We start from the raw sequence: 26,716 nt of genomic DNA on the forward strand, positions 1-26,716 counted from the left end.
TACAAACGACCGGTTTGAATAGACCGGCAAAATTTCTCATTTTGTTTAAGTACTGAGGTTACGATAACTTCGAGTTAAACTGATTTCACTGGTTGTCAAAGAGTCGAGCGATTCCCTTTTCCCAGGTGAGCGCCGACTCATTTCGCTTCAATATTCAGAAATGCTCTCGATCTCTTTACGCTTTCATTGCTTTTCGCCCGACATGTTTTGCACGTTTAGTCATGCGAAACCTCCACGAAACATCCACGCAGCGCGCAAGGTAACTTTATCCCGATTCTAAAAATAACTCGAGACGAATTACCTATGGAATAGGGTATGTATGGGGGATGCTTTCTCTGTCCCCTTTATCCTCTCTTGCAATTTAGTTTGAAATTGTGTTATGCTAGTACGAAGGAATTTAAATATTTCATGTAAGTTCCTTATAACTCTAAATAGCCTGCGCATTATGTCAGTCGATCGGCCGAGTTCTATTTCAGAAAAATGGATCATGCGCGCATTATGAGGGTTAGCAGTTTGCAAACCTTCGGGCTTAGTATAATTGAGGTTCAAGGCGCTAATTTGAGGATGAACGAGTAATAAGACTTATGGCCTATCTTAATTTTTCCTCTTAAAATTCCAGATTATCTACAGTACCTTAACAGTCTGTTGCAGTGTCAAGAAAGTACCCGAATGAATAATTCTACAGAAGTTTGGTTTATCAACTCCCCATTGCAAGGATGCTCCGCCATGGCGTCCATAATGTTTACATCAACTCTATGTGTTATAAGCATGGCAGCGCTTGTCGGCAATATCTTGGTTGTTGCAACTGTTGTGAAGACCCCCAGGTTGCGGACCAGCACAAACTACTACATCGTGAACATGGCTTTCTCCGACCTCCTAGGACCGTTGTTCAATTGGCTGTTGTACGTCAGCGAAGGAATGTTGACGCCAACTGTCTTTGTAAGTGGCACTCTGGCTTCAACTGTTTGCAAACTAGGAATGTACCTCAGAGCGGTGTCACAGATTGTCTCTATTCTAAGCCTTGTGTTGATTGCCTTGGACAGATTTGTAGCCATTGTTTTTCCTTTAAAAGCTATGACGATAATGAATAGAAAAATACGGGTGATTTTTTTGTTACTATCTTGGTTGATATCTTTCTTTTTTGTTTTGCCTTACGCTCTTTTTGCAAAAATTGTCAAAGAAGGTAACCAAACATTTTGCAGATTTATGATGAGCGACGAGGCTTTGACAATTTTTAATAGCCTCGCAATAGTTGTGTTATACGCATTTCCCCTTATCGCGATAATAGCTTTTTACTCGGTCATTTTTAGATCCTTAAGAAAGACTCCAAACTTACTGAAAGGAAAAGAAGACGCAAAACGACGCCAGCAGAACCTGAGAATTGTGAAGATCCTGATATCAATCGTGTTTGCATTTTTTGTTTGCTGGACTCCATTAACTTTATATTTTTTGCTGAAAAAGTTATACCCATCTCTTTTCACAGAGGACAAATGTTTTTATATCCTAGGTTTTACTTTTTATGTCTTCCCTTCTTTAAGTACTGCGGTTAATCCCATCATTCTTTTTGTGCTTAGTACAAATTATAATCGAGCTTTGAAGGTTCTTTGCGCATTCCATTTTTCTGTTTGTAAACCTGAAAGTGAAGAGAAGCAACTTGAGCAGCCTGAATTATTGGCAACAGAAAATGTAAAAGTAGAACTGACAGAAATTAAACCGCACTGTCGGTGATTTTGTCTCTTAAAGTATACATTTTAATAATTGTTAGACGACACTTTTTTTCTAGTATTAACTCAGTTTGAAGGTAACTTAGGGCGGTTGACGGTTAACCTCCACATTTATTCCAGTATGTCGTCTCATTTGACTCAAATAATGTTCAGCATTCATACTAGGACTCGACATATAGTGGTTATTAAAGGAAATTCTGCTTATTCTCGTAAACATTGTTGGTTACATTAGTCAACGTTTGTCACTAATAACTACTCAGTGATATCCACTACCTCTTCTTGAAAGCGTAACTCTATGATACCTGCAAGATGATGTATTAGCTTAAAGGGACTATATGACGATGATATTGCTGTTTTAGGCAGGTTTTAAAAGGAAAGCAAAGTACAGTGGCTAATCCCAAAGAAGTTTTTGTTTTTGAGAATCAAAATGTTTGCTCGGGTAAAGATGGGGAAAACATTCTGATTTGAGCTAACTGACAAAATTAAGAGATTTTTTATTCAGAGAGTATTGTGTTTATGTTGTAGTTAATTTTTTATCTCAGGTAATTTTTTTTTCCTTTGTTTCAACTTCATTAGCACACATTACCATACCCAAAAACAAAAGAAAAATAAAAATTACCTGAGATAAAAAATTAACTGTAACATATACATATACTGCAATGAAGGCCTTCTTCAAGCAATTACCCACCGTCCTTTCGCACCACAGGTATACCAATGTAAAATAACTCAATCAACAGTTTTGCAACCCAAATGCAACTCAAGATTATTTTGGCGGGAAATCGCATAGCCACCCGCGTCTTGTAAAGCAGAGACAATTAAAGCTCAATAATGACGAAAACGGAAAGCGGAAATTGTTTCTGTATTTGTGTTGAACAAATAACAATGGTGAAATTAACAAATGCTGGTGGACAAACGAAGCGAGCTAATGAGCGATCTTTTGTTTACTGTCCACCAGCATGGCGGCGATGACGTAACGTGAAAACCACCTATTGTAGGGCGAAAGATAAAAAAAGAAAGGAGACATTTTTTTGTCGGAAGGACAACATTAAAATTTTATAGCGGCGGTCATAAAATAAGAAATGCTAGCGGCCACCAATGCAAGATGAAAATGAGTGGCAGTGAAAAAAAAAGTGAACATTTCCTCCAAACAACGTGTAACGTCTAAGAATGTTTCTGGACGTTTCACGTTGTGCAAAACAAAGGCAAAGAAATGAACAAAAAAGTGTGCTGCACGTGCAAAGTTGCTTTTCTGCTAATTGCACCTATTGTTGTTTTTCACCGTTCTCCGGCGTTGCCTTCGCCGCTTAAAATGACGACGACGATTTAAGCGCAACACAGCGTTGCAACATTGTTCCGACATTGTTTCGAATAATTAAAACATTGTTCCAACATTGCAACGCTATGTTGCGCTAAAAATCGTCGTTGCGAATCGTCCCGTGTAACATCACCTTTAGCATAACACTATTCTATATACATGTATTGTTTGCAAAAACTTTAAATATAATCGAGAGCTTCGCTTTTAGCCCTGGTTAAATCTATATATTAAAATAAATAAAAACGCCTGATCGCAGGTTAAAATTTGATTTGCCGTTCTGTTTTCGTCATGGCCTATATAAATTGGTTTTCTTCATGCAAGTTCAATTCCGCGATTTTTATGGCCTGAAACAAGAAGAAAAAAATATTGCCATGAGATGTGTAATCAATGACTAATCGATGGATAATCATTTATGTTCACGGCCATTTGATGATTACGCAATATGAGACCACACGTATTAATGATTTAACTCTCATATTGAGCTTGAGCTAGTGTGCTTACTATGAACATCAAGATCTAGATCGAGTCAGTTTCAGTCCATCTCGAGTGCAAACGGCGCGAAACAGTACCAAAAGGTCTTTTTACTCTCGTACGGCAGGGTGCTCTTGGGGCGGCCGCAGGCTGATCGATCTTACCTTCGGCCGATGGCAGTAGACACGAGCGGCGAGTTGACCGAAACCGGAAACCGCGACTGAAAAGTCTCTGGTATTCAGGGAAGTCGTCATTAAAGATGGTGATCAAACCTCGCAGGAAACAGTGCTGTACTGCACAGTCTGACGTTAAAGAATCTGTGTTCCCACGCCCGATCGGGGACTTTTGGCGCCGGGCAAGATGGATATATTGTTAGATGTCATTTCACCTCAAAGTACTGGGAGAAAATGTAGCTATAACAATGTTCTTATTACTACCCATAATTATATAGCTGTTAGTTAATCCGATCTTGTCACCAAAGCTTTTATCCTTTATTTTTTAACGAACTGTCCAATTAAGGATTAATTTGGATAGTTCCAGATACGGCTTTCCTTTACAAATAGGCAAAATGTCCAATTTAAGAAAAATAGGACAGCTGGTCTGAGCCAATCAAATGCCAGAAAATATAATAGGCAGTGCAAACTAGTCAATCAGCGCAAAGTCCCGGTGAAAACGCGTCAAAAAAAGTTTCGTTGTCTGACGACGGTTCGTTGGCGAACACTTTTGGCTTCTTGTTGCTGTGAACGTCGTTTTGTTTTGCTGCTGTTTTGTTTTGGCTTCTTGTCTGGGACATTTAAAAGGAAAATGTATGACCAAACTGATGAAAGTTCAGTATCGGAGACAATCAACGCATAGATTCTTGAAAATGTACAAGCACTGAAACTTTGGACAAGAATAAGAAAACACTGATACTTTGCATGAGTTTAGATCATGGCATTACAAAAACAAACGGACAAAGACTGCGGAATTCGTTAAAGGAATGAACGAAATGTTTATTTTCAATAGTTTTTGTATTTAAATCAAGTATTTGCCTTGCTGCTTTGTCTTCTTTGTGCTCGAATTTGCGGTTTTCACCTGTAGCACCATATCATTCAGATTATTGAAGGAGCTTTCAAAATTTTAATTGGCAACAAAATGCCAAAGTCATGAAAGAGCAATACTAGTTCTACGTTCACCGTTTATTTGTAGAGAAGAAGTTGAATGACACCATAAGAATAAACCTTTTTTAGATCTTGCAGTGTGTTTTTTGCAGTGTGTTTCGAGTGTACAATATTTCGCGTCTGCGACACGCTAAAAAATCTGGATTAACTAAACAGCTATATAATTAATAAGTAAGAGGACTACATGCTTGTCCATTTTGGAAATAATTGAATTCAAAAAATTCCTCTGACAGCCAAATTGGACGAGGCCGTAAATTGGACAGCATGTAGTCCTATTACATGCTAATCACCGGGGAGCGCAGCTCAACTACACATTGATCGATTAAAGGAGATACTTCATAGTAACAAACACAAATTCCTATTTAACTTAAAATTGCATGTGATCTCCACCACTCTTTAGCATCCTTTAGTAATCCTTTACAGTTTTCACCAAATGATTTAGTTGAAGGTTGATAGTTATTGTAACCTTCAAGCTGTTGTTGCTGGTATCCACCATCGCGTATTGCATTTTGCTGTTATTTGAACCTGATTATATAGCGTGGCGAATATATAAGTACTATGATTTGTGACCGGTTATGAAAAGTCATTGAATAGCTGATATTCGCTGATATTTACTTCCTTCTTATCGAAAAATAGTTAAATATCTATTATATTACATCACGCCGCTTTTATGGCCTCATCAATACTCTCTTAAGGCTCTTCATCTTCAACTCGATCGCGAGTCTTTTCTTAGTTTTGTTGAAATCAGGGCTCTGATATCTTTTATTCCAATCACTTTGTGGAAATTGACCCATCTCGATAATTAGTTTTTCTTTCTTAAACATTACTTTGCCTCGAGGTAAAAGGTTCATTTAAAAGATAACAACATGTCAGTCATAAACTGCCACTTTCATCATGTTCATTGTACTGCCATTGCGGAAATGAAGTGCTTGTTTTTGTCCAATCATGGTGTCACTGGGCGGATAATCGGATAGTTAATGCTGCGTCATTAATGCCGCACGGTGCTATGGTACAGGAAGAAATCAGAAAAGAAGATTTTTAATACAAGTGCATGAGTAGTAGAAGAGCAAAGTCTTGTGAATAACAAAATTGTTAGATAGCCTTTGTTGGTGCTGTCAGTTGCTGATAAACTTGCAGTTTCCAAGCCTGAAGAAAGAATACTTGATAAGTTGAAAGCAGGTGAGTATAAAAACGTTGTACATTTACTTGAAATCTTATCTAACTTACTTTTAAGTGTTTTGCGTTAGACACGAAAACAGACAACATATAAATCTACAGCCGTTCAGTTTTAGTCGTAGTCGGAAGTTTAGTCTTATCGATGTGTACATTCACTTCGGTAAATAGATATAGGAGAGGAAAAGACCCGCATACTAGTGGAAATCAAGTAGCTCCGCTTTAAGATTTTATGGGAAAATATATAGACACCGAAAATCAAGCTTTCCATACGCCGCGTACACATCTCCCACAATGCACCTTATTTGCTCTCCCCCCCGCCAAATTTTGAATAAGTTTATTTTTCAGTTTCTCTTGGGACGGCTGGGCTGTAGTACCCAGGAGAAATGAAAAACAAGGGTTATGTAGATGTGCAAGTGGCGTATTTTGCGGATTTAAACCTGTTAAGGAGAAACAGTTAAAATCTGTAAAACTGTCGGTTCAAAGCCTCAGGGAACTTTAGATGACGTGAATCGACCTACCAGGCTAATGACACATTGAGCTTTGGAAACGACCCTTTATGAGTATTAAATTACTAAACAACTACTAAAACTAACTACTAACTAAAGTCTCAGCTATTTTATTGCAGCGTACTGTACAAAATTAAATTTGTACAAATCACCTATATGTCATTGGATAACAAGACTCAGCCTCTTCTATTCCTGGCAGAAACAGTTTTGCTGTCACCATTATTCTTTAATAAATAAAAAATAAACTACTAATAAATAAACTACTATAATTTCGGTTTAAACCTCAGCGCATGGCCTGCGACAAGCCTGGTTGTTTGTCTTTGTCCAAGAAAACCTCTATGTTCTGAATTGCTGGAATTAGCAAACTACTAGCTTGCGAGTGCCACACCTAAAAAATTAATGACGAACGTTTCCAAACCGCAGAGGCTATATAAACGCATCAGAAGGGACTGTGTCACGGTTTTCTAGTTCATTTTGTTAGTAATGATAATTTCTCGTCCTAAGCGCTATGGAACTTCAGAAATTACTTCTCATACCAAAACCTCAGCTTCGTGGTAAACAAATATTTCTCCCAATTATTTTATCATACCATAATTAAACGTTAGAAGCAAGAACTGAATGAACTTTGCAAAACTGTAGGACATTTGCCAAGTTTTAAGAAACCACAATTGCAACCCGTTTCAATCAATCAAGTTGTCCATCCGTGCTGCCTTCTGTACTTGCCTTGTTCAGTTATACTGGAGACGAAACAACTGTCAGAGGTGTGTTCGGATCGCACGTTCTTGTAGCGCTAAAGAAATCATTACTGGCAACTGTTTGACACGGAAGCCGGAAGTGGCTCCTTAAAGTGCGGAATAAAAAACCCCCGAGAGTCATATATTACCGGACATCCTTTCACGTCAACTTCTTGTTAAGCTTTTTCGTTATGACAGTTTGACGTCAGTGAATTAAAAAGCGAGCTGTGAATTAAGTTAAATAACAATATAAATTGTGACACAAATCGTCATGGCCATGATCGATAGATATCAGTTTAATTAGTATTGATAACGGATGGCGTCAAACACAGGAAGATCGAAATAATTGTTCAATGATGTTTCTGTTGTCTTCCAGCGGTGTGGCATGACTAAACAGAATATCAAACTAGGCTACTATAGATTGTTTAATGACAGAAAAGAAACCAATGCCTTATATCAGCGCTTGAAAAATGGTAGATTTGTATTGAAATAATCTTTTGCGATGATTTTCCACTTTAACATGACTACTTTTCTACTCTTTTTTTTCTCTTTTTCTTCTTATAGTTTAACATCTTTAACAAGTTAAAAGGAATTCACCAATCAATAAACCTTGTAGTTAGACCTAATATATTGAAAAATTTGCAACTATTACAGTGGTCCGCTCCCGCTTTAGGAACGTCTAACGACGACGAATGACATTCTGCGCCCTGACTATTATTTTTTTAAAAATTACAAAATGGAACACTTGAGACCCTGTTATATGTTATAAAGCATATCAGTTCCCAGTTAGCCCTACTTTTAATTACTGTATTTTAACCTTGGTTCTCATCATTTTAAATTTTCAGTTACTTTCAAAGAACAAAAAGATTTGAACTTTGGGAAATTATATCGGTTTTCTGAACCAGAGCCGGAGATGAACAATTTCACGTTTTTTCTTACTGCTGTGGACTCTTCATCAGCTGGTTGTTCTTCAGTGGTTTCTACAACGTTTACATCGATTCTGGCTGTGATAAGTATAGTGACGTTAGTGGGTAATATGCTTATTGTCATAGCCTTCATAAAGACTCCCAGCCTACGGACAAGCACCAATTACTACATCGTTAACATGGCTGTCTCTGACTTCCTCGGACCGTTTTTTAGTTGGCCGCTCTACACCAGTGATGGAATGTTGGCACCTAACGTCTTTATCAGTGGGTCTTTAGCTTCTGCGGTTTGCAAAGTGGGAATGTACCTTAGAGCGGTTTCACTTGCCGTGTCCGTCCTGAGCCTTGTGTTAATTGCCTTGGACAGATTTGTTGCGACAGTTTATCCTTTTAAAGCAATGATGATAATGAATGTAAGAATTCGGGCGCTCTTTCTGGCTCTATCTTGGATAATACCTATTTTTTGGGGTATGCCTTACGTTCTTTTTGCCAAAATAATCAAAATAGACGACCAAACGTTTTGCAGATTTATGATGAGCGACGGGTCTATGACAATTTTCAATAGCTTTGGTATAGTTCTGTTATATGTTTTTCCTCTTGTCACGATTATAGCGTTGTACTTTATGATTGTTAGAGCCTTAAAAAAGACGCCAAACGTGCTGAAAGGTCATGAAGACGCGAAACGACGCAAACAGAACCACAGAATTGTGAAGATCTTGATATCAATCGTGTTTGCATTTTTTATTTGTTGGACTCCTCTTTGTGTTTATTTGATTCTCAAAAAACTACACCCATCTTTGTTCTTGAAGGACAATTGTTTATTTCTCGCTGGTTTTTGTTACTACGTCTTTCCATCTTTGAGTACAGCAGTTAACCCCGTCATCCTTTTCGTATTTGGCACAAATTATAATCAAGCCTTACGGACTCTTTGTCCAGCTCTATTTTGTACTTGTAAATGTGCATCAAGAGTGAAACAGCTTTCGTGTTTGGTATGAATTGTGACCAAATCCTTGAAGAACTTCCCACTACAATGTTTGTCCGCTTGTAACTAACTGCATTTTTGAAGAGATACAACTTGAGCCTGATCAAGAATCAGTAGCAACACAAACTGTTAATGTAGAAATGACAGATATAAAAAGAACGTGTTAATCTATGCTTCTTTAAAAGTATACTGAATTTTTTTTTAATAATGTCAAGTCCTTAGAATAGTGTTGCTACGGTAGTACATGTATATATGCTACTCCTCATCTAGAATAAGTCGATAGTGCACTAAGCAGGTTCCAAATTAAGTCGAAATATTTTAACCATTCACTGCCCCAGCTTTATTAGAACTTTGGCAATGTCATCTGATCTGAATAACACGCTTTATGATTGGTGTTTCCAGGCCGAAAAGTACTTGTACTTTTATGTATATCACAGTAATGAAGGTACCTTGTTTTGCTTGTAGTTAAGGGGAATGGCACACAGTGGGACTGAGCTATTGTTTCAGGTGGTCCCTCCCAACAAATCATTGCAGTGAGGTTCGTATCCCCAAATTCCCAATTCAATGACCAATTAATTGCCAAAGTAGCCTTTATTGAATTAGGTGTATATGCAGCCTGAATTACGAGCAAGAGGTAGAAATCTTGACATTTACTACTATTAATAGTGATCATGAATTGTAATTACTGTAGGGCAGTGGTTATTTCACAACAATAAAACTGAGTTTTCGAGTTTAATTTATGTTCTTATTACTAGAACAGTGTTGAAAGTCATAAAAACGTTCGCCTCCGGCGGCCATCATCATCAATAACGAAAACAACCTAGTGATAATTGAAGTACACTATCATAGAGTCTCCCAAAATATCTTTCTCAATGGGATCCTTCCCTCTTATCACGAATTCGAGATCCAAGCGGCAGGTCCTACTCCATCGATGCCGTGCCCAATCCTATGCAGGAGTTTGTAGGTCCGAGGCCCCGAGATACTTAGTTTCAATTAAGATGCGGACGTTTGTCGTAACCGGCTCAAGGTCTTGATCTACCAAGGACTGACTAATAGAAGGGATGAATCGAATGCGAGTACACTCCTGTGCTTGTACCCAGACACCGCGGATGAAGGCTCCGGCACGGGATTGTCAGTTCAAGAATCGTGAGAGAGGACCGCCTGGTACAAAGGGGACTCATACGTTTTTGACGTAGCGTCTTTAGACTTTAGGGAGACCATAGTGCCCCCAAACTTTTGTTTTGGTAAGATCAATGAGGTTGACGAAAAAAAACGTATAACGGTCACTTTCAAACGTCTCTTGCGCCACTGTAGCAACGGCGGAATGGGTTTCAGACGTGAAATTTAATTCTGTCGAAAAAAGCAGTCGTAGCTAAAAGTAAAAAGCCGGCTTGGCTAGTTTTAGAAACAATTAGTTAAGTGATGCAAAATGATTTCTAATTTATTAATCGAGGTCAGCACGCCAACTAGCTGAAGATGTTTGAATCTGGCTGGTTTTTGTGTTTGTTTTGATCCATGTGGTTGACAGAGAATCACGCTTCATGCTTTCATGTCGACTTGCGTAAATAGTTTCATTTAAGCTTAATGAAATGGAGCACGATATAATTTGGTAGCAGTCATAGACGTTTCCTTTCATGTATATGATGGAATCTGACCTGCATTAACTGAGCCCTGACAAAACCTACAAAAAGGGCACGGAAAACATATTTTAGTGTATTTCTTCTTGTATAGGATCATAATCCGGATTCATCTGACTAAAATTCTTTGGTAGTGCAGCCCTATCTGGGAGTTCTCCACATTCCTTTTTCCTTTGCAGTCGCGTCGTTCTAATCGTGCTCTTTTCTTTTCGCAACATTACATCCAGCTTTTCACGCTGAATTTCTTGCTTTGAACGCCACATAGATTATAAGGTCCCATGCAAGACAAGTAGAAGTAATTCTTGTTTATAAACAGGAAAGTTGTTTTGTATATGAATATTTTTTTGATCGCTTTTTTTTCCTTTCTCTATTACACATCATAATCAGGCAGTAAGAACATATATTCCCACGTGTTGGTTAGCTTAGCCTATTCAAGGCGTTCAGATAGTGGAGTGTGGCTCGAAGTCAGAGAGTCAGAGAGCAGAAAAGAATTAGTGAGGAAGAGAGGGAGAGAGAGAAAGAAGGAAACGCTTTCACTCCCTATAACTCACCCCCCGCTTTTTTCCTGTTCACATCTCCTTGCGCAGTCTCCACAATCTGAAAGCCTGGATCATCAAGCTATAATTATCATTTATTACTCATTCAAAATATTTCCCCAATTCTGATTGGCTAAAAGCACACGCATAATTCGTCGTAACCACTTACCGATGACCAAATTTGGAAGAATTTTGTGTTTAACGAGGAAATGACGTCAAAAATGCAGCCCGCTACAGGTTAAGGGACCGTTAACCGAGAAGACCTGGGGACGCGGTTGAGTTGTTTTTTTTGTGCTCGTTTTAAGAATAAGCCTTGAACTACAGCTGGAACTAGGCGAAATAATGGCTAAAAACATAGCAAAAACGGCAAGAAGACAACTCGGAGGGAGACATCTGCTATTTGGAGAATATTTGCGGAGCTGGACAAACCTAAACGTATACTATCGAAGATAAACAAAACATCGATGTAGGTAAGCATGTTTTAGCTATGTTTTTAAACTAGGAATTATTTTGAATGAATAATTAAGCAATTAATGAATTCGGCTTTCGTAGGATATGAAGAGTTAAGCAGATCTCGGAGGGTGTTATCCATCTTGGCCTCCGGCCTCTGTGGATAACACCTTCCTCGATCTGCTTAATTCTTCATATCCTACGAAAGCCGAATTCATTAATTGCTACATTATAACCCCCGGGGGGGGGGGGGGGTATCTTTTTTTACCCTTTTGTTTCTGTGTCCCTGGTGTGGTCCTTAGATAGGGTAGCTTAATTGTATTATCTAATACTGGAGTGTGAAAACGCCCGCCTAAACGAACATTTTTTTTAAACTAGGCTTATTTTAGTATTTTATGCTTGATGCTATATATCCAACGTTACAGGGAAGAAATAAAGTTTTCCTTTTCATGCTATTAATAATTTTGTTTTTTCCTTGAATAGGGTGCCATTTTAGGCTTTGGGCCTTCAAAAGGGTATCAGTTTTCGCTTTCTTAGTCCTTAAATAGGGTTAGGGTTCACGAACCTTCGAGGGCACACCCCTATCCAAAATTCGCGGGAGTACCCCCCCGGATTATAACTAGCTATATATATTTTTTTCACAGAACTGTATTCGTCTTGTATTTATATCACGCCCACTGGCTTCGAGTTCAGTTACTTGTGTTGAAGATGAATTACGTTTCATCAGAAACATTTTGGGTTCATGTCGTGACTTCCTTGAAAATTATTTCCTGTCTAACGGCTCTATGGAAGAATTATTATTTCAATATATAACTCGCCGCCAGAAGAAAACATTTCTTACATCGTTGTTTATTCTAATTATTGTTATTTATTTTTTATTTATACGCGGGCGAACATCTGTTAAAAGTATGTGATAAAATATGAAGTACTAATCAAAATCAAACTGATTAACATGATTGCCGGATGGGAGCCTAATGAAAAATAGTACGTTTTATGCTTCCGTTTTAAAAACCCCCAAAGAAGTTACTTTCACTAAGACCCCGAGGTATGCAGAGAATTCTAAAAGGCGGCACCGCTATATGAATAGCTTCCCATCAGACACTCTGTCCTTGGCGTTTCTTTAGGCCCCGTCCGCAAGCATCCGTTTTTTTGTGTGATGACGTCATCGACCTTACCCGGTAGAACCAGCCGTTTTTCCGGGGTAGACACCAGTTTACCCGTAGAAGATTTACGAGTAGCTGCAAGTCCTACATGATGGAGAAACGAGTAAGTTTTTAAGACTTTTTAAGTACAAATGTAAATTGTATGACATCCTTGGCAATGTTATACGCTACTTTTGGATTATTTTTTTTTAAAAACGGAGGAAAAAAATTTCCGTTTTCAAAAATATCCGCATACGTGTGGACGGGACCTTAGTCAAACAATGTAATTGGCAATCAATGAGGTGTGAAGCCAGGCTGAATACTAGTTAAAACAGGAAGACAAAGTACAGTAAGTCGATATTCATATTGATCGCGATGCGGCGAGGGTCTCATTGCTTGCTTTCGCATTCTATAAATGTAGCATTTCTTTAACTACTTCGTAGGAAGTCATCGAAGAACACACTTTACAGAGAGAAGGTGGGTTCCCTTTTGATTTCAGGTAGGTTTAGCTTTTAATATGCGACTTAACAAATGACAAGCAGCACTGGCTAGTTTAGAGAATACAGAAACTGGCAAGTTTCCTAAAGTATTATCAGTGAAGTTTTAATGGATAGATCGATGTTTTCGGTAAAAGTGGCTTGCTAATAACTTCTGCTAGTGTTAAACAACAGATATCGGGTTCCTACAAAGCAATAATATTTTTATAAGCCCAGAACTAGGAAATGAGAAACCCGTTCCGGTGTAGCCCCATATAATCCCTGACGGCTTAAACGTTGGGTTTACAGAGAAAGGATATTTCTTACATGCTGAACATTATAACTCAAGCTATTAGTCGCATAATCACTTTTAAGTAACGAATATTAGATTGGCTTCTTATGCAAATTTTCAAGCTTCCCTTCTTTCATGGCAAAATCTGTCGGCATCAACATTATCTGCGACTGTGAATAAATTGATACCGCTTTCTTGTTACAACTTAGTTGACATAATTTAGTCTTTGTTTTTTTAGCATGGCGCTTTGATTTAACTTTATTTGACAAAGTTAAACTTTCCTTGTTGATGAGTTTTCAAGCACTTTTGGTGTGCAGGAGTTAAACGCTGTAGGCAGCTAAAAGGTGTAGATACATGCAGTTGATGTCAAGGCGGAAAAAGCTTTGTTCCGTGATTTCCGAGAAGACTTCCTTTCACGCCAGTGCTTTAAGCCACCAAGGAAATATTTTACTAAAGAACAGTGCTAGAAAGAAAAAGCACTCAACAAACATTATTAATTATCCTTGCTAAATTCTCTACCAGTCATTTTCAACTGATTATTGAAAGAATGGACAATAAGTTTACCCTAAAAAAAATTAGCGAAAGTGTTTGCGAGCACATGTAGTTCACAGTGAAGTCTCCGACATGATAGAAGTCACATTGGGAATAAGCTTTGGTCCATGACTTTCGAAAAGAATTCTTTTCACCAAAAGCCTTGAAAAGCCTTAAAAGATCCCATAACTAGCGACTTAAAGACGATGATAATATCAGAGAAGCAATATTGCACCAAAAAAGACAGCAAAAACCTTGCTTAGTCACTGTAGAACATAGGAATGTTGACTTAAGTATTACCGGAACGAACTAAAGTACTACTCAGAACTGAAATTTAAGGTAGCTTCGAAAATTTTTACTTTATCTCGAATTCTTACTTTTCCTTGAATATAGTAAACGTTTGAGAAAACCAGGTTGGGTGGCGATCGCTGCAGGCTACATTTATAAAGAAATAAGACGCTCTTCATCAGATATCTAGTAACCTCATGGTGCCACATTAACAATTTACTTTGAATTTGTGTTATGCTAGTGCAAAGGAATTGAAATTTTTCATGTTCCTCATAACTCTAAAGAGCATGCGCATTATGCCAGTCGATCGGTCGTGTTCTATTTCAGAAAAAAGGTTCATGCGCCCATTATGAACGTTTGAGGTTTGAAGACCTTCGCGTTTAGTATAATTCAAGTTCAAGGAGCTAATTTGAGGATTTACGAGTCATTAAAATTACGGTCTATCTTAATTTTTTCCTCTTAAAATTCCAGATTATCTACCTTAACAGTCTGTCGCAGTCTCAAGCAAGTAACCGAATGAATAATTCCACAGAAGTTCAGTTTAACCCCTCATTGCAAGGATGTTCCGCCATGGTGTCCATAATGTTTACATCAACTCTATCTGTTATAAGCATAGTAGCGCTTGTCGGTAATATTTTGGTGGTAGCAACTTTTGTGAAGACCCCCAGCTTACGGACCAGCACAAACTATTACATTGTGAACATGGCTGTCTCCGACCTTCTCGGACCGTTGTTCTGTTGGCTGCTTTACGTCAGCGAAGGAATGTTGACGCCAACTGTCTTTATAAGTGGCACTCTGGCTTCAACTGTCTGCAAACTAGGAATGTACCTCAGAGCGGTGTCACAGATTGTCTCTATTCTAAGCCTTGTGTTGATTGCCTTGGACAGATTTGTAGCCATTGTTTTTCCTTTAAAAGCTATGACGATAATGAATGTAAAAATGCGGGTGTTTTTTCTGTTACTATCTTGGTTGATACCTTTCTTTTTTGTTTTGCCTTACGCTCTTTTTGCAAAAATTATCAAAGAAGGTAACCAAACATTTTGCAGATTTATGATGAGCGACGAGGCTTTGACAATTTTCAATGGCGTCGGAATAGTTCTGTCATACGCATTTCCCCTTATCGCGATAATAGCATTGTACTCTGTTATTATTAGATCCTTAAAAAAGACTCCAAACTTACTGAAGGGAAAAGAAGACGCAAAACGACGCCAGCAGAACCTGAGAATTGTGAAGATCCTGATATCAATCGTGTTTGCATTTTTTGTTTGCTGGACTCCATTAACTTTATATTTTTTGCTGAAAAAGTTACACCCATCTCTTTTCAAAGAGGACAAATGTTTTTATATCCTAGGTTTTACTTTTTATGTCTTCCCTTCTTTAAGTACTGCTGTTAATCCCATCATTCTTTTCGTGCTTAGTACAAATTATAATCGAGCTTTGAAGGTTCTTTGCTCATTCGATTTTTCTGTTTGTAAACGTGAAAGTGAAGAGAAGCAGCTTGGGCAGCCTGAACCATTGGCAACAGAAAATGTAAAAGTAGAACTGACAGAAATTAAACCGCACTGTTCGTGATTTTGTCTCTTAACCTCCACATTTACTTCAATATGTCGTCTCGTTTGACTCAAACAATGTTCAGCATTCAAAATAACAAGTCTTTACAAGGACTCGACGTATAGTGGTTATTAAAGGAAATTCTGCTTATTCTCGCTAACACTGTTGCTTACATTAGTCGACGTTCGTGACTAATAACTGCTCAGTGATATCCACTACCTGTTCTTGAAAGCGTGACGCGATGACACCTGCAAGATGAGGTATCAGCTTACAGGGACTATATGACGATGATATTGCTGTTTTAGGCAGGTCAATTATGCGCTGAGGTCATTACTTAGTGCTTTTACCCACATAAAAAAATTGCTCCTGTACAGTTATGAAGTAGCTATCAATCAAATTTCATCAGGAAGCACTAACCATGAGAATTTTTATCAAAGGTGATTTTCTAAGCCGATATAAAACTTTGAAAAGGGCGAAAAGGGTGTGGTCCAATAAGCCCCCCTCCCCCTCCCCCCAGCTCCTTAGGCTTCTACCGTGCTATAATGTTTACCATGACTAACTGAGCTGTCTATATGAAACCAACTACAAGGTCATAAAACTATTATGGTATATGTCGCTGCTGAAGACCTCTGACGTCATTTAAAATGACCTGCGCCATCTTTCGTTTAGCTGAAAATTCAGATTTGTGCTAATAGGTCAGAAACTAATCATTTTTGACGCTTCAGGTATAGTGCTTTTTATTCAAACTAGGTTTTGTTCCCGGTTCACCCCCCCCCCCCGGCTGTGTAACACTTTTTTTCCCAAAACGTGCGAAAAACTCGCATTTTGGTGTACAAATGGCTTGACCTCATTTCTGTCTATATTGCTGCATGGCCACTGAGCTCAAGGTCAGTGCTGAATTTCACATCTGAGGAATCCGAAGTAAAAAGCTACTCTAGAGAATGACTTCAAGCGTAGAATAATGACTAAGTAGACTTCCCGTGATGTTGACCATGAATGATTATTGAAAATGTATTTGTCTACCATAAGCAAGAAACATTTTTTAAATCATTGTCTTTATTTAATTATTAAGTACACAATGTATATCGGATGTGTAAAGCAGGGGCTAATATTGACATGTACAACAAACTGCCGCTTGAAACAGGAAGACAAATTTACGGCTGTAATGATAGACTTTACTGATTTGCTGGGACGTCTTAATATAAAGGATTGCATTTTGCTTAACTTCAAGAAAAATTTTCAAAGAAGACTCTTTAAGGAGAAGTTGGGCTCACTTTTCATCGCAGGTAAGTGAGGGTTAAGACCATTACCTCAACATGACGTGCAGAGCTGGCTAGTAAAAAGTTTAAACAAACTTAAAATAGCTTTTGAAAACTAACTAGTTTAATTGAGGTTTGATTTCTATCCTTAATTTCAGTAGAAGATGTTTCTGACAACTAGCGCCCCTTCGTTTGATGTCAAACTGACCTGCCGGCCTCACGAGTTCAACATGATCGCTGTGAATATAATGATTGCACTCACAGGCTAACTTCGAAAATTAAAAATTTGCTGAAATTAATTCCTCGGCGTTACCGCGGTCCTTTGTGCGGGACAAATTAAACAATAGATCACGATCACATTTGAGATTGCCGCACTCCTGAATAAGGAGGAGATTGAAGTCCATGTATCATGCTTAATCCGGTACTGAAAGGTAATCAGCAAAGTAAATTTCAAGCACAAGAACTAATTCTTGAGAGCGTCGGGCGCATATTTGGCGATCGCACAATCACATTAAAACTAAAAATTCTTATTCTACTGTGAAATTATTTTCACCCCTGAGTTGTCGGAAGATTGTGTGAGTTTGGCCGTGAGTTTTAAACTTTCGCATGGCTATTTTGTCTGTCTTTAGTTGGTTCACTTAACAATGATTTCAGACTTGGAATTTTCATCGACTAGTTTTTGAACACATTTAGGATGCAAAAATAAATAACATGAGAACTTGATTGAAATGCAGCATGTAGGGAAAGGGTGTGTGTGCCATGTAGTTGATTCATCGTAGTCTAAGCTTTGGGACTGTGATTTTCGGAAAAGCAAACTTCCTTTCACGCCTGTGCCTATTAACAAAGCCTAAGAATGCCCGACTATTACTAGCGACCCAATGACGCAGTTAGTATCAGTGAAACAATATTGTACAAATAGTCAGCAAAAAAGACACGATGGGATTTGCTTAGTCACCGTCAGAATATTAAGTGATTTTCAAAAATTTACGGCAACTTACCTTGAACTCGAACATTTCCTTGTAAGATTGATGTTTGAGACAACCAGGTTCGGAAAAGATCGTTTTTTTGTTTGATCCTGAAATTGTCCTTACAAATGAAATATCTAGCGAGCAGTGGTTATTGAGTTGTAGAGTATCAGTATGGATGCTCGAGTGCTTAGTAAACCACCCAAGTCATGCACCATACATCATGCAGCTAACAAATCAAACACGGATAAAGGAGTTCAATCTAGTTCAAATAACCCAAAGAGCGAAGCGCGGCAGAGTATTTAATACTGTGAAAGGTTTGAACCCAGGAGACATTTCAAAAGTAGGTTGAGTTTGATCGTCCGGGTGAACGTAGTCCTGAATAGGACTGTTGTTGTTGAGAGTGACTGACGTTTCGAAAACCGGTGCGGTAGTCATCTTTAGAGTATTTAATGTTTAAGTTTAAGTTTACAGTTTAAGGCTTCTCATGGCAAGAAGATCTTGAAAGATATAAGAAGACGGTAATGGCGAGCAATCGATCATTTCTGGATTCGTGTAAATAAAGGCACCCACTCGCTTGTCGTTACAAAATACAGTGTGAGACAGTGAGGGAGAAAAGGAAGAGGAGTAGTGGGGTCCACCCATTCCCTCCTCCCTATCCAGCCCTCGCTTGCTGAATTTTTTCCCCGGCATTTTTCCCTCAAAGGAGCTTGGTCCCATGCTAATGAAACAGTCCACCCAAGCCTCGGCTTTAACTCTTTTCACCGTGTGTCCTCACTGGAGTGAAATGCTGGAAAAGTCTGTCGTTAATTGTTTGAATTATACATGTACAGGCACGCGCAGGAGGTTTGATTTCCACGACAGGTTTTTCACATCAGTGTAAGAGGATACACAGAACACCAAAAATATAGAACTAAAATCTATCTGACCTTGGCCAGTGCTAGAGCGAAAAACAAAGCACCGGAAGTGAAGTTCATTCCTTTCGCGCGCTTTTACATTCTCATTGCATGGAAATATCGTTTCTATTCATGATCATGTGTGTTTATTTTTATAAGGTTTGCTAATCCACGGAGCATCAAAGAGTGTTGTTTTAAGGTTTATTTCCGAAGGCGACATTAATTGTTCCCAGTAGTAATGACAAAAAGGGATGGGCTTTGGATACAAAGTACTGTCACGGTTCCATTAACCTTAATGTCACAAGCAATAGTTGCCAAATGTGATTTTGCGTAAAACAAGTACAAAAACGCTCATTGCTGTAACTTCACTAACAATAAATATATTTTTCATCCAATTACCAGCATTTACCTGTTGTTTTCACTGCAGCATTACCTCCCACCATTTCATCCACTCATTATTAGATACGCAGCATCGAAAACAAGTACATCTGCATCTGAGGGCTATACTACTAATGTCACCCTTAGCGATATTATTAAATTATTATTAGAGATGACATGGGATAGCTTTCTTTAAGCAAATTTAACGGCATATTAGACTGCAGTCATCCACTGTCACACCCTTTTCCTTTTGTCTATAATAACACATGTAGGGGGGGTCAAATAGAACACGGGACATATTGGCTAACCTCCCAGTAACAACTGTACAGCAACCCCATTTAAATCCCAGATAAGCACTGGGTTCCAATTTACTCCAGCCAAAAAAGATTGAGTACTATTAGAGCAGCTTTTGAAGCCTTCTCTCCCCAGTCACACAATTGACTCTGTTTCTCTCCTGCCCTCTCATCCCTGACATTTTACGGACTCCTCCTCAGAGCTCCGTGAGGTTCTGCGATGCACGTATTTCCAGTAACACAACAAATAAAAAATTAGACACCGATGGACAATCTTGAAGAAGATTAAAACGGATTGAAATTGCGGGTTATTGAAAACTTGTTAGCCTAACAGTTTTTCAAAATTCATTTGTTGTTTGTAAAGGTTGATTCACTGGAGAATATTTGTTGGATAAGAGGCTGCGATTTTGTCGTTTACAAGTAATTTTTTCGGTAACTTTAAGTGACGCTTAAGTTCATGGCGCACAAGGAAGCGCAAAAAAAAAAAAAATAAATAAAAAATATATATATTAACAACATGTGAATTAGACAGCCGTGACTGCAACTTCTTTGATGATATTTCCCCCACATTAAAGGGATTACGTCACTCTATTTGCTATGTTTTTAAAAGCCCAAAGGTGTCTTTGTATGCATAACGGTCCAGTTTTGATATTTTTAAAAGACTATATTTTGGCGTTATAAAACTGTTTCCTGTCGTCTGTTGCTATAGGGATGGCAGGGAAGGACATGGATTGAAGCTTGAAAAATTGGTCCAACTTTGTCATGTTTTAGTGCAATGCCTGCAATTATTAGTTCAGTTCCCGAATGAAATTTGTTTGATATCTTAATTCTTCATAACTCTCCAAGAGCTTTTTGCGTATGGGTAAAGGCACTAAGTACCGTATTCATTCGATTAAACGCCGCAGATGGAAGGAAAGTTATCAATAAACGCCGCCCTCGAATAAACACCGCAGCTAATAGAAGTAAAGCGGCTTCTATTCGAGGACAGTTAGAAAAACCTCGGTACAACTAGGTAATCTACACCATCCAGACATTTACAGTTCTATCCCATTATATTTAAAACGTTCAAATGACAAAATATTTACAAACTTTTTATGGTAACTGTTTTCAGTAAGTTAAGAAAAGTGATCTCGAAATAAACGTAGCCCTCGAATAAACGCCGCATCGGAAACGCTGCAAATTTGATAAACGCCGCGGCGTTTAATCGAATAAATATGGTAATAACTTTAGTACAGAATTGACCAAAACAGTAATATCCTCGTGACATTGCCCGTTTACGCTTGGAGAGGCTTATATGTGTGGTTGTGGCTTGCGTTATCACTGCCCGGAAAGTATTTTACTGTGTGAATCCGGATGCATTTGACAGAATGTTTTTGACAGACAGAACTCTGGTATGTGGTTCAGTGTTGAGCTGTTACAAAATTGTCCTGTGTTAGAATTGAGACATTTCTTCATAATACAGTGGAACCTCGACGTAACGAACCTGTATGTCACCAAGTCCTCGGTATAGCGACAATTTCTTTTATCCGCGAAATAGGAAAATACATGAAAACGAAGGCTCGATGTAACGAAACCTAGTTATTCTCTGTTTTCACTGTCAAAAATAAAAACTGAAACCATTTAATCCAGAAAGTCCAGAATTTGGGAAGTGAAAGAAGATAAATACACAAAAAGGCTCACTAAGAATCAGGCCTTTGCAATTTTTCATATGCGAGATATTCGGAAAAACGTTTTACCCAATTTTATAAAGCATGTTGGTGTCCCTTTGAGAGATATCAATAGGGAACTTAAGATAGAGACGTTTTCGGGGCGACGGCAACTTCAACCGGACGTGACATCATCATTTAATGGATATTGCCCATGCTCGTGCTGACCGCCTCGCCGTCATGGTCCCGTCGGTGACGTGAAACTGGTCTGTTTGGCGTTGTGGCGAAAACGTGAGTATTTAACTTTCATTTCAATCAGGTTTGTTACGTTTAGCAACCAAAATTTTGCAGATTATCGTTCTTAAATTGTCCTTGTTTTCTTTTAGGCACATTTCAAGCTAGATTTCCAAGCTCTGTTATCTAAACTTACATCTTTGAATGTTTCTATGTTTTCATGTCACAGGGTCAAGATCCAACTTGGCAAACAGCCAACCGTAAGTTAGCTTGACTTGGACAAAATTGTCCTACGACCCAAATAAAAGTATCCAGACAAAAAATATGAACTCCGATATTTTAATTGTGTCTTTTTAGTTCGCTCTTTTCGTTAGAATATCGTAGAAATGAAACGCGTTGAAAATTATATAGAATAGTAGGTAATACTAAGTGCTGTTGTTGTTGCATGCAGGTATTTCCCGGTAATTATTTCAATATCAAACTAAGAATACGGTTCCTTGGTAGCATTTTAATGTCCCTGGAATTTGCAAGGCTTCGGCAAGCCTGTGGAGATCATTTTATTTTTTTTAAACCCAAATCTCTGCCTTGCACTCAGCTACATCCCGCGTGTTTTTTAGCGTAAACGGATCGTAACTGTCCCGAGGAAAGTCGGGATTTTTGGACTCATAATTTTCCCACAAAACGAGAAACTCCTCATCCGATACATGTTGTCTGCATAGCAAATATTTATTCTCTTAATTCTTTATGTGAAGCCATATTTTCCTCTTCGGTATTCTTCTAATTAAAGGTGCCGTCCTTCTGAGTTCACTGCGATCTTAATGTTCGATTTTTGACGGGAAGCGACGGCTGCCTTAGTTCCAGGCTTTCTCTGCCAGTCCGGTCGCCGTCGCCCCGAAAACGTCTCCATCTTAAGTTCCCTAATATGGCCGCCGGAAACCAACAGAAACATCTGTTTTTGAGTTCTCCTACTAATGCGCGAATTCATCGCATGAGGAACTGATAAAGATGAAACTAAAGTTCATTTTGAGACAAGGAGTGTTTAGATAGCAAAATCTAAAAAAATCGTTAATGTTTTTAACCCACAAAAGAGCTCCCCCGGCCGCCAGCTAAAGGCCGCGTCACACAAAATCCTGGAAATTCAAGCGTCCTCCTTTGCAAAATGAAGACCCCTTTCGAACCGATGAAAGAAAATTTGAATTTCGAAGAAAATTTGTTTAAATATAGGTATCTAGGGGCTGTAATACCTCATGAAAGTGGAAACTCAGAAGAACCAGTACATGTAGTTTCTTAGTTTGAATTTTAGTGACGTCCTGTGAAAACTGAGAATAGCGAACAAATTATGCCAGTCGCAAGGCCCTTCGTTTTATCGAGGTTCCACAGTAAATGTATGGGGTTGTACTTACATTTTACCCAATTTTTCGTCCGAAGGAACAACTCAATCCGCGTGGCCTTATTTTGAAAGTGATCACGTATACAATGTAATCAGTGACGTGTAAATCCGGAGCGCACGAATATTGCGTGATGTGTGCAAGATTTAATACAGAACAGGAAGACGAAGCATTCAGTTAATTAAAATATTAGGTAAAATGCGCCGGGTACCTTTGCTGGTTCGTTTCAGAATGAAGTAGTATCTGACATTCACGTTCAGGTGAGGATATCAAACTTCAAAGTACTAAACGCAATTCATTTCAAAGGTGAGTGGTGCCTGAAAGTGCTTGCGAACAACTTGAAAAACTACTTTACGCTTCTGGCGAGATTTCAAAATAAGTGAACTGAGATTAGATTCAGCGTTTTTTAATTTTACTGTGGATCTCTCCAGCATTCTCTCGACGTAGAGGCATGCCGTTCAAAAACTTATTTTCTGGGTCTCTACGAGAAATCCGACTCGGTATAGCCAGTTTCTCTACGGTGGTATCTGTGTTAAATTCATGGGGCCAGTTATTTAAACGTAGTTTAGCCAGTGTTTAACAAAACCGTGTTCTAACACATTTTCTATTTGCCCAGCGGTTTTATCTAAACACCATTTATTGTAAACAGTTCTATATAAGTATGCAGAGTAGACAAGAAAAGTATTTATCTCCTTAAAATAACCCACTAAGAAAGATTTGTTAAACCGCGGCTTAAGTGAGACTTCGTTTAATTGATCGACCCATGGTGTCTCGCTTGCGTTTTTGCCTGTCGTTGAACTAAATCCTACCTACGGAGCGACCATTCAGTCAAAACCACTCCTAAAAGCTATTTCAAGGCTCGCTATCTTTTTTGCTGTATTTGTTATCCTGCAATGTGGTATGCTTGTGCAGAATGTGTGAAAGAGACGTCACACGTGGATTAAGCTTTAATGCGCGATCTACTCAAGTGGTTTCTTTCACGCCTTGATTCCAAACAAAGCCTCGTTAGGCACACCTACCACTAAGTATTGACCCAAGGGTTTCATTGGGTTGGGAAGCATTTGCGATATCAGGGGAACAATACTGAAACCAAAATATTCAGCGAAGAACACGAAACGTTCCGCTTGGCCAGTGTTGCCTGAGTCACAGGCGCCGAAAGGGGTTGAAGGGAAAGGGGATGGGGGAGAGAAGGAAAGGGATGCCTGCTATTAAACTAACTGTTTTACTCAATTATGTTATCACTTGAAAAAGTAAACAAAGGTACACAAGGTAATGCGTATAAAGTTTCACTGATGCTGAAAAGCGCTCCTTCCTTGTGATTGTTGCTTGTATTAACAGCTGACGTTATCGCTTCGCCGCTCGACACTCGCGCACGCGTTCACCCCCCTCACTAAATATGAAGAAAAAAGGGACTGCTCGCTGTCTAATAAATTATAACTTAATACGTTAGAATGCCATCAGTGTCTAGATTCGCATTATCATTGTACTTTCAAGTCTTTGTGTTTGTGTTTTCCTTCCTTCCAATACTGATAATGTGGCGCAAGGATGGGAAAGCGGATAAATTCAAGGTATTCCTTAAGTTTTTTTTTCTTTTTAAATTCCAGGTTATTTCCACTCTTAAACCTCTGCTGCAGTCTGAAGCAATTTAAGATGAATAATTCCACAGAAGTCGAGTTTAACTCCACATCGCAAGGATGCTCCGCTATGGCGTCCATAATGTTTACATCAACTCTATCTGTGATAAGCATAGCAGCACTCATCGGAAATATCTTGGTAGTTGTAACCTTCGTAAAGACCCCAAGCTTGCGGATAAGCACCAACTATTACATCGTAAACATGGCTGCCTCCGACCTGCTCGCTATATTGTTTAATTGGCCACTGTACGTCACTGAAGGGATGTTGACACCAAAAGTCTTTATAAGTGGGTCTTCGGCTTCATCTGTTTGCAAACTGGGAATGTACCTTAAAGGTGTGTCTCACTTAGTCTCAGTTTTGAGTCTTGTGCTAATTGCACTGGACAGATTTGTTGCGATTGTTTTTCCTTTAAAAAGAATTATAATGAAGGTGAAGATTCGAGTAATTTTTCTATCATTAACTTGGTTAATAGCTGTATCATATGGCTTGCCCCAAGCTATTTTCACGGATATAATCAAAGTAGGCGGTCAAACATTTTGTAGATTTATGATGAGTGACGGGCCGCGGACAATTTTTAATGGTGTTGGCTTTATTCTGTTTTACGTCTTTCCTCTCATCACGATTATTATTCTGTATTCGGCGATCTTGAGAAGTCTTAAAAAGAAAACAAAGCCAGGAGAATTGCTACAAGGTCACGAAGGCACAAAACGACAGCAGCAGAATCAGAAAATTGTGAAGATCATGATATCGATCGTGGTTGCATTTTTTATTTGCTGGACTCCACTTAGTGTTTACTTGTTTTTCAAAAAACTATACCCATCCCTGTTCATAAAGGACGGATGTTTATTACTTGTAGGTTTAACTTTTTATGTCTTCCCCTCTTTGAGTACAGCAGTTAATCCCATAATTCTTTTCGTGTTTAGTACAAATTATAAGCGAGCCTTAAGGAATCTCTGGTCATCTGTTTTTTCTACTTGCAAATGTGCATTTACAGCGAAACGCGCAAGACAAGAGCAAGTAATGGCAACACAGGAAGTTAATCTGGAATTAACGAACACTAAGCTGTTAGACTAACCCATTCTATAGTTATCGGATGGAAACGAGGCTTGAATTGACCTTGTTTTGATACTTGTAACTCTTCCTTCTTTCTTATGCAAACAATTTTGTTTTTATGCTAACTAGTATTTTCTTATTTAAAATATAATAAAACAAAAGTTTCTGTCAAAAAAGGTCAACCTCAGCCTCCCATTCACGCAAAGGCTAGGATACAAAGCCCGCAACTGTAAAATGCTATATTGAGCTTAAACAGCAGGTATTTGCTTAACTAGCCATCATGGATCATTAGTGATCCTGAAAAACACAGCCTGTGCTGACCTAAGCTTCCTTAACCTTATTCAGTTTTGTACATTTACATTTTTCTGCTCAATTCAACCTTCTGGTCTTTTTGTGTGCTATGTAAAAAAAAAAAATTAGCAGCGAAAATTCAATCAGTAGCAGTCAAATATAGTTTGTAGTTACCTTTAATTGGTCTCACAAGAGTGTGTACACTAACTACACTAAGTGATAACTACGAGTTATTTAAGGCTCGCTTGTGAAGTTTCTCTAGGGACAAGTAGACTATTTAGGCTTGTTGAGTTATTCAAAGGACATTCTAGCCATCCCTATTTACTTAGTGTTGATAGAGTTTATAATGCTGTAACGCTGTGTCCCTAATGATGTAACGCTCGCTTCATATTGTGCATCAATGAACGAGATGCCCACTACTGTGTTTTGTGTGTTGTTCTGTGTTTTACAGGTACGGTCCAAATATTTTTTGGTACAACCTTTGCTTTGTAGCTTAGTTTGCAACTCCTATTTTTTTCAGAACAGCCATTTTACGGAAATTGTTCGACCTCATACAAACACTGTAATTTCTCACGCGGTTACCTACTCGTCAAGATGGCGTCGAAAACCGTGACAAGGTCTATTAAGTTGTTGTTTTCTTTTCAGTAAGAGCAATTCGTATCCCTCTTTATGTAAAACCATTTTATTAATCGGCTTGTGCCACGACTTAAGAATCAGCTGTAATAGTTGATTTTACTTCATCTGTGACATGATTTGTATGTCATTGGACATGATTTATATAAGA

The 26,716-nt window shown here is 38.5% G+C and overlaps 4 protein-coding genes across 5 annotated transcripts; all 4 read left to right on the plus strand.

The window, feature by feature from the left end:
• Positions 1-622: 622 nt before the first annotated feature.
• Positions 623-1,900, plus strand: LOC140943895 (neuropeptide SIFamide receptor-like). The gene has a single exon (XM_073393010.1). The coding sequence runs from the start codon at positions 670-672 to the stop codon at positions 1,726-1,728; it is 1,059 nt and encodes a 352-aa protein (XP_073249111.1). The 5' UTR covers positions 623-669; the 3' UTR covers positions 1,729-1,900.
• Positions 1,901-7,999: 6,099 nt separating this feature from the next.
• LOC140944432 (allatostatin-A receptor-like) lies at positions 8,000-9,004 on the plus strand. Its single transcript, XM_073393577.1, has one exon. The coding sequence runs from the start codon at positions 8,000-8,002 to the stop codon at positions 9,002-9,004; it is 1,005 nt and encodes a 334-aa protein (XP_073249678.1).
• A 4,013-nt stretch (positions 9,005-13,017) lies between these two features.
• On the plus strand, positions 13,018-16,039 carry LOC140943851 (allatostatin-A receptor-like). The gene is made up of 2 exons (XM_073392969.1): positions 13,018-13,105; positions 14,815-16,039. The coding sequence occupies exon 2, from the start codon at positions 14,860-14,862 to the stop codon at positions 15,913-15,915; it is 1,056 nt and encodes a 351-aa protein (XP_073249070.1). The 5' UTR covers positions 13,018-13,105; positions 14,815-14,859; the 3' UTR covers positions 15,916-16,039.
• Positions 16,040-23,104: 7,065 nt separating this feature from the next.
• Positions 23,105-26,363, plus strand: LOC140943183 (neuropeptides capa receptor-like). 2 transcript variants are annotated; one of them, XM_073392250.1, is made up of 2 exons: positions 23,105-23,259; positions 24,558-26,363. In XM_073392250.1, the coding sequence occupies exon 2, from the start codon at positions 24,604-24,606 to the stop codon at positions 25,660-25,662; it is 1,059 nt and encodes a 352-aa protein (XP_073248351.1). In that variant the 5' UTR covers positions 23,105-23,259; positions 24,558-24,603; the 3' UTR covers positions 25,663-26,363. The 2 variants fall into 2 exon arrangements, with proteins under 2 accessions (XP_073248351.1, XP_073248352.1); XM_073392251.1 differs by having other exon boundaries at positions 23,109-23,213.
• Positions 26,364-26,716: the final 353 nt, after the last annotated feature.

This window comes from Porites lutea, chromosome 7 (assembly GCF_958299795.1).
Source record: "Porites lutea chromosome 7, jaPorLute2.1, whole genome shotgun sequence".
NCBI classification, from domain to species: Eukaryota; Metazoa; Cnidaria; class Anthozoa; order Scleractinia; family Poritidae; genus Porites; species Porites lutea.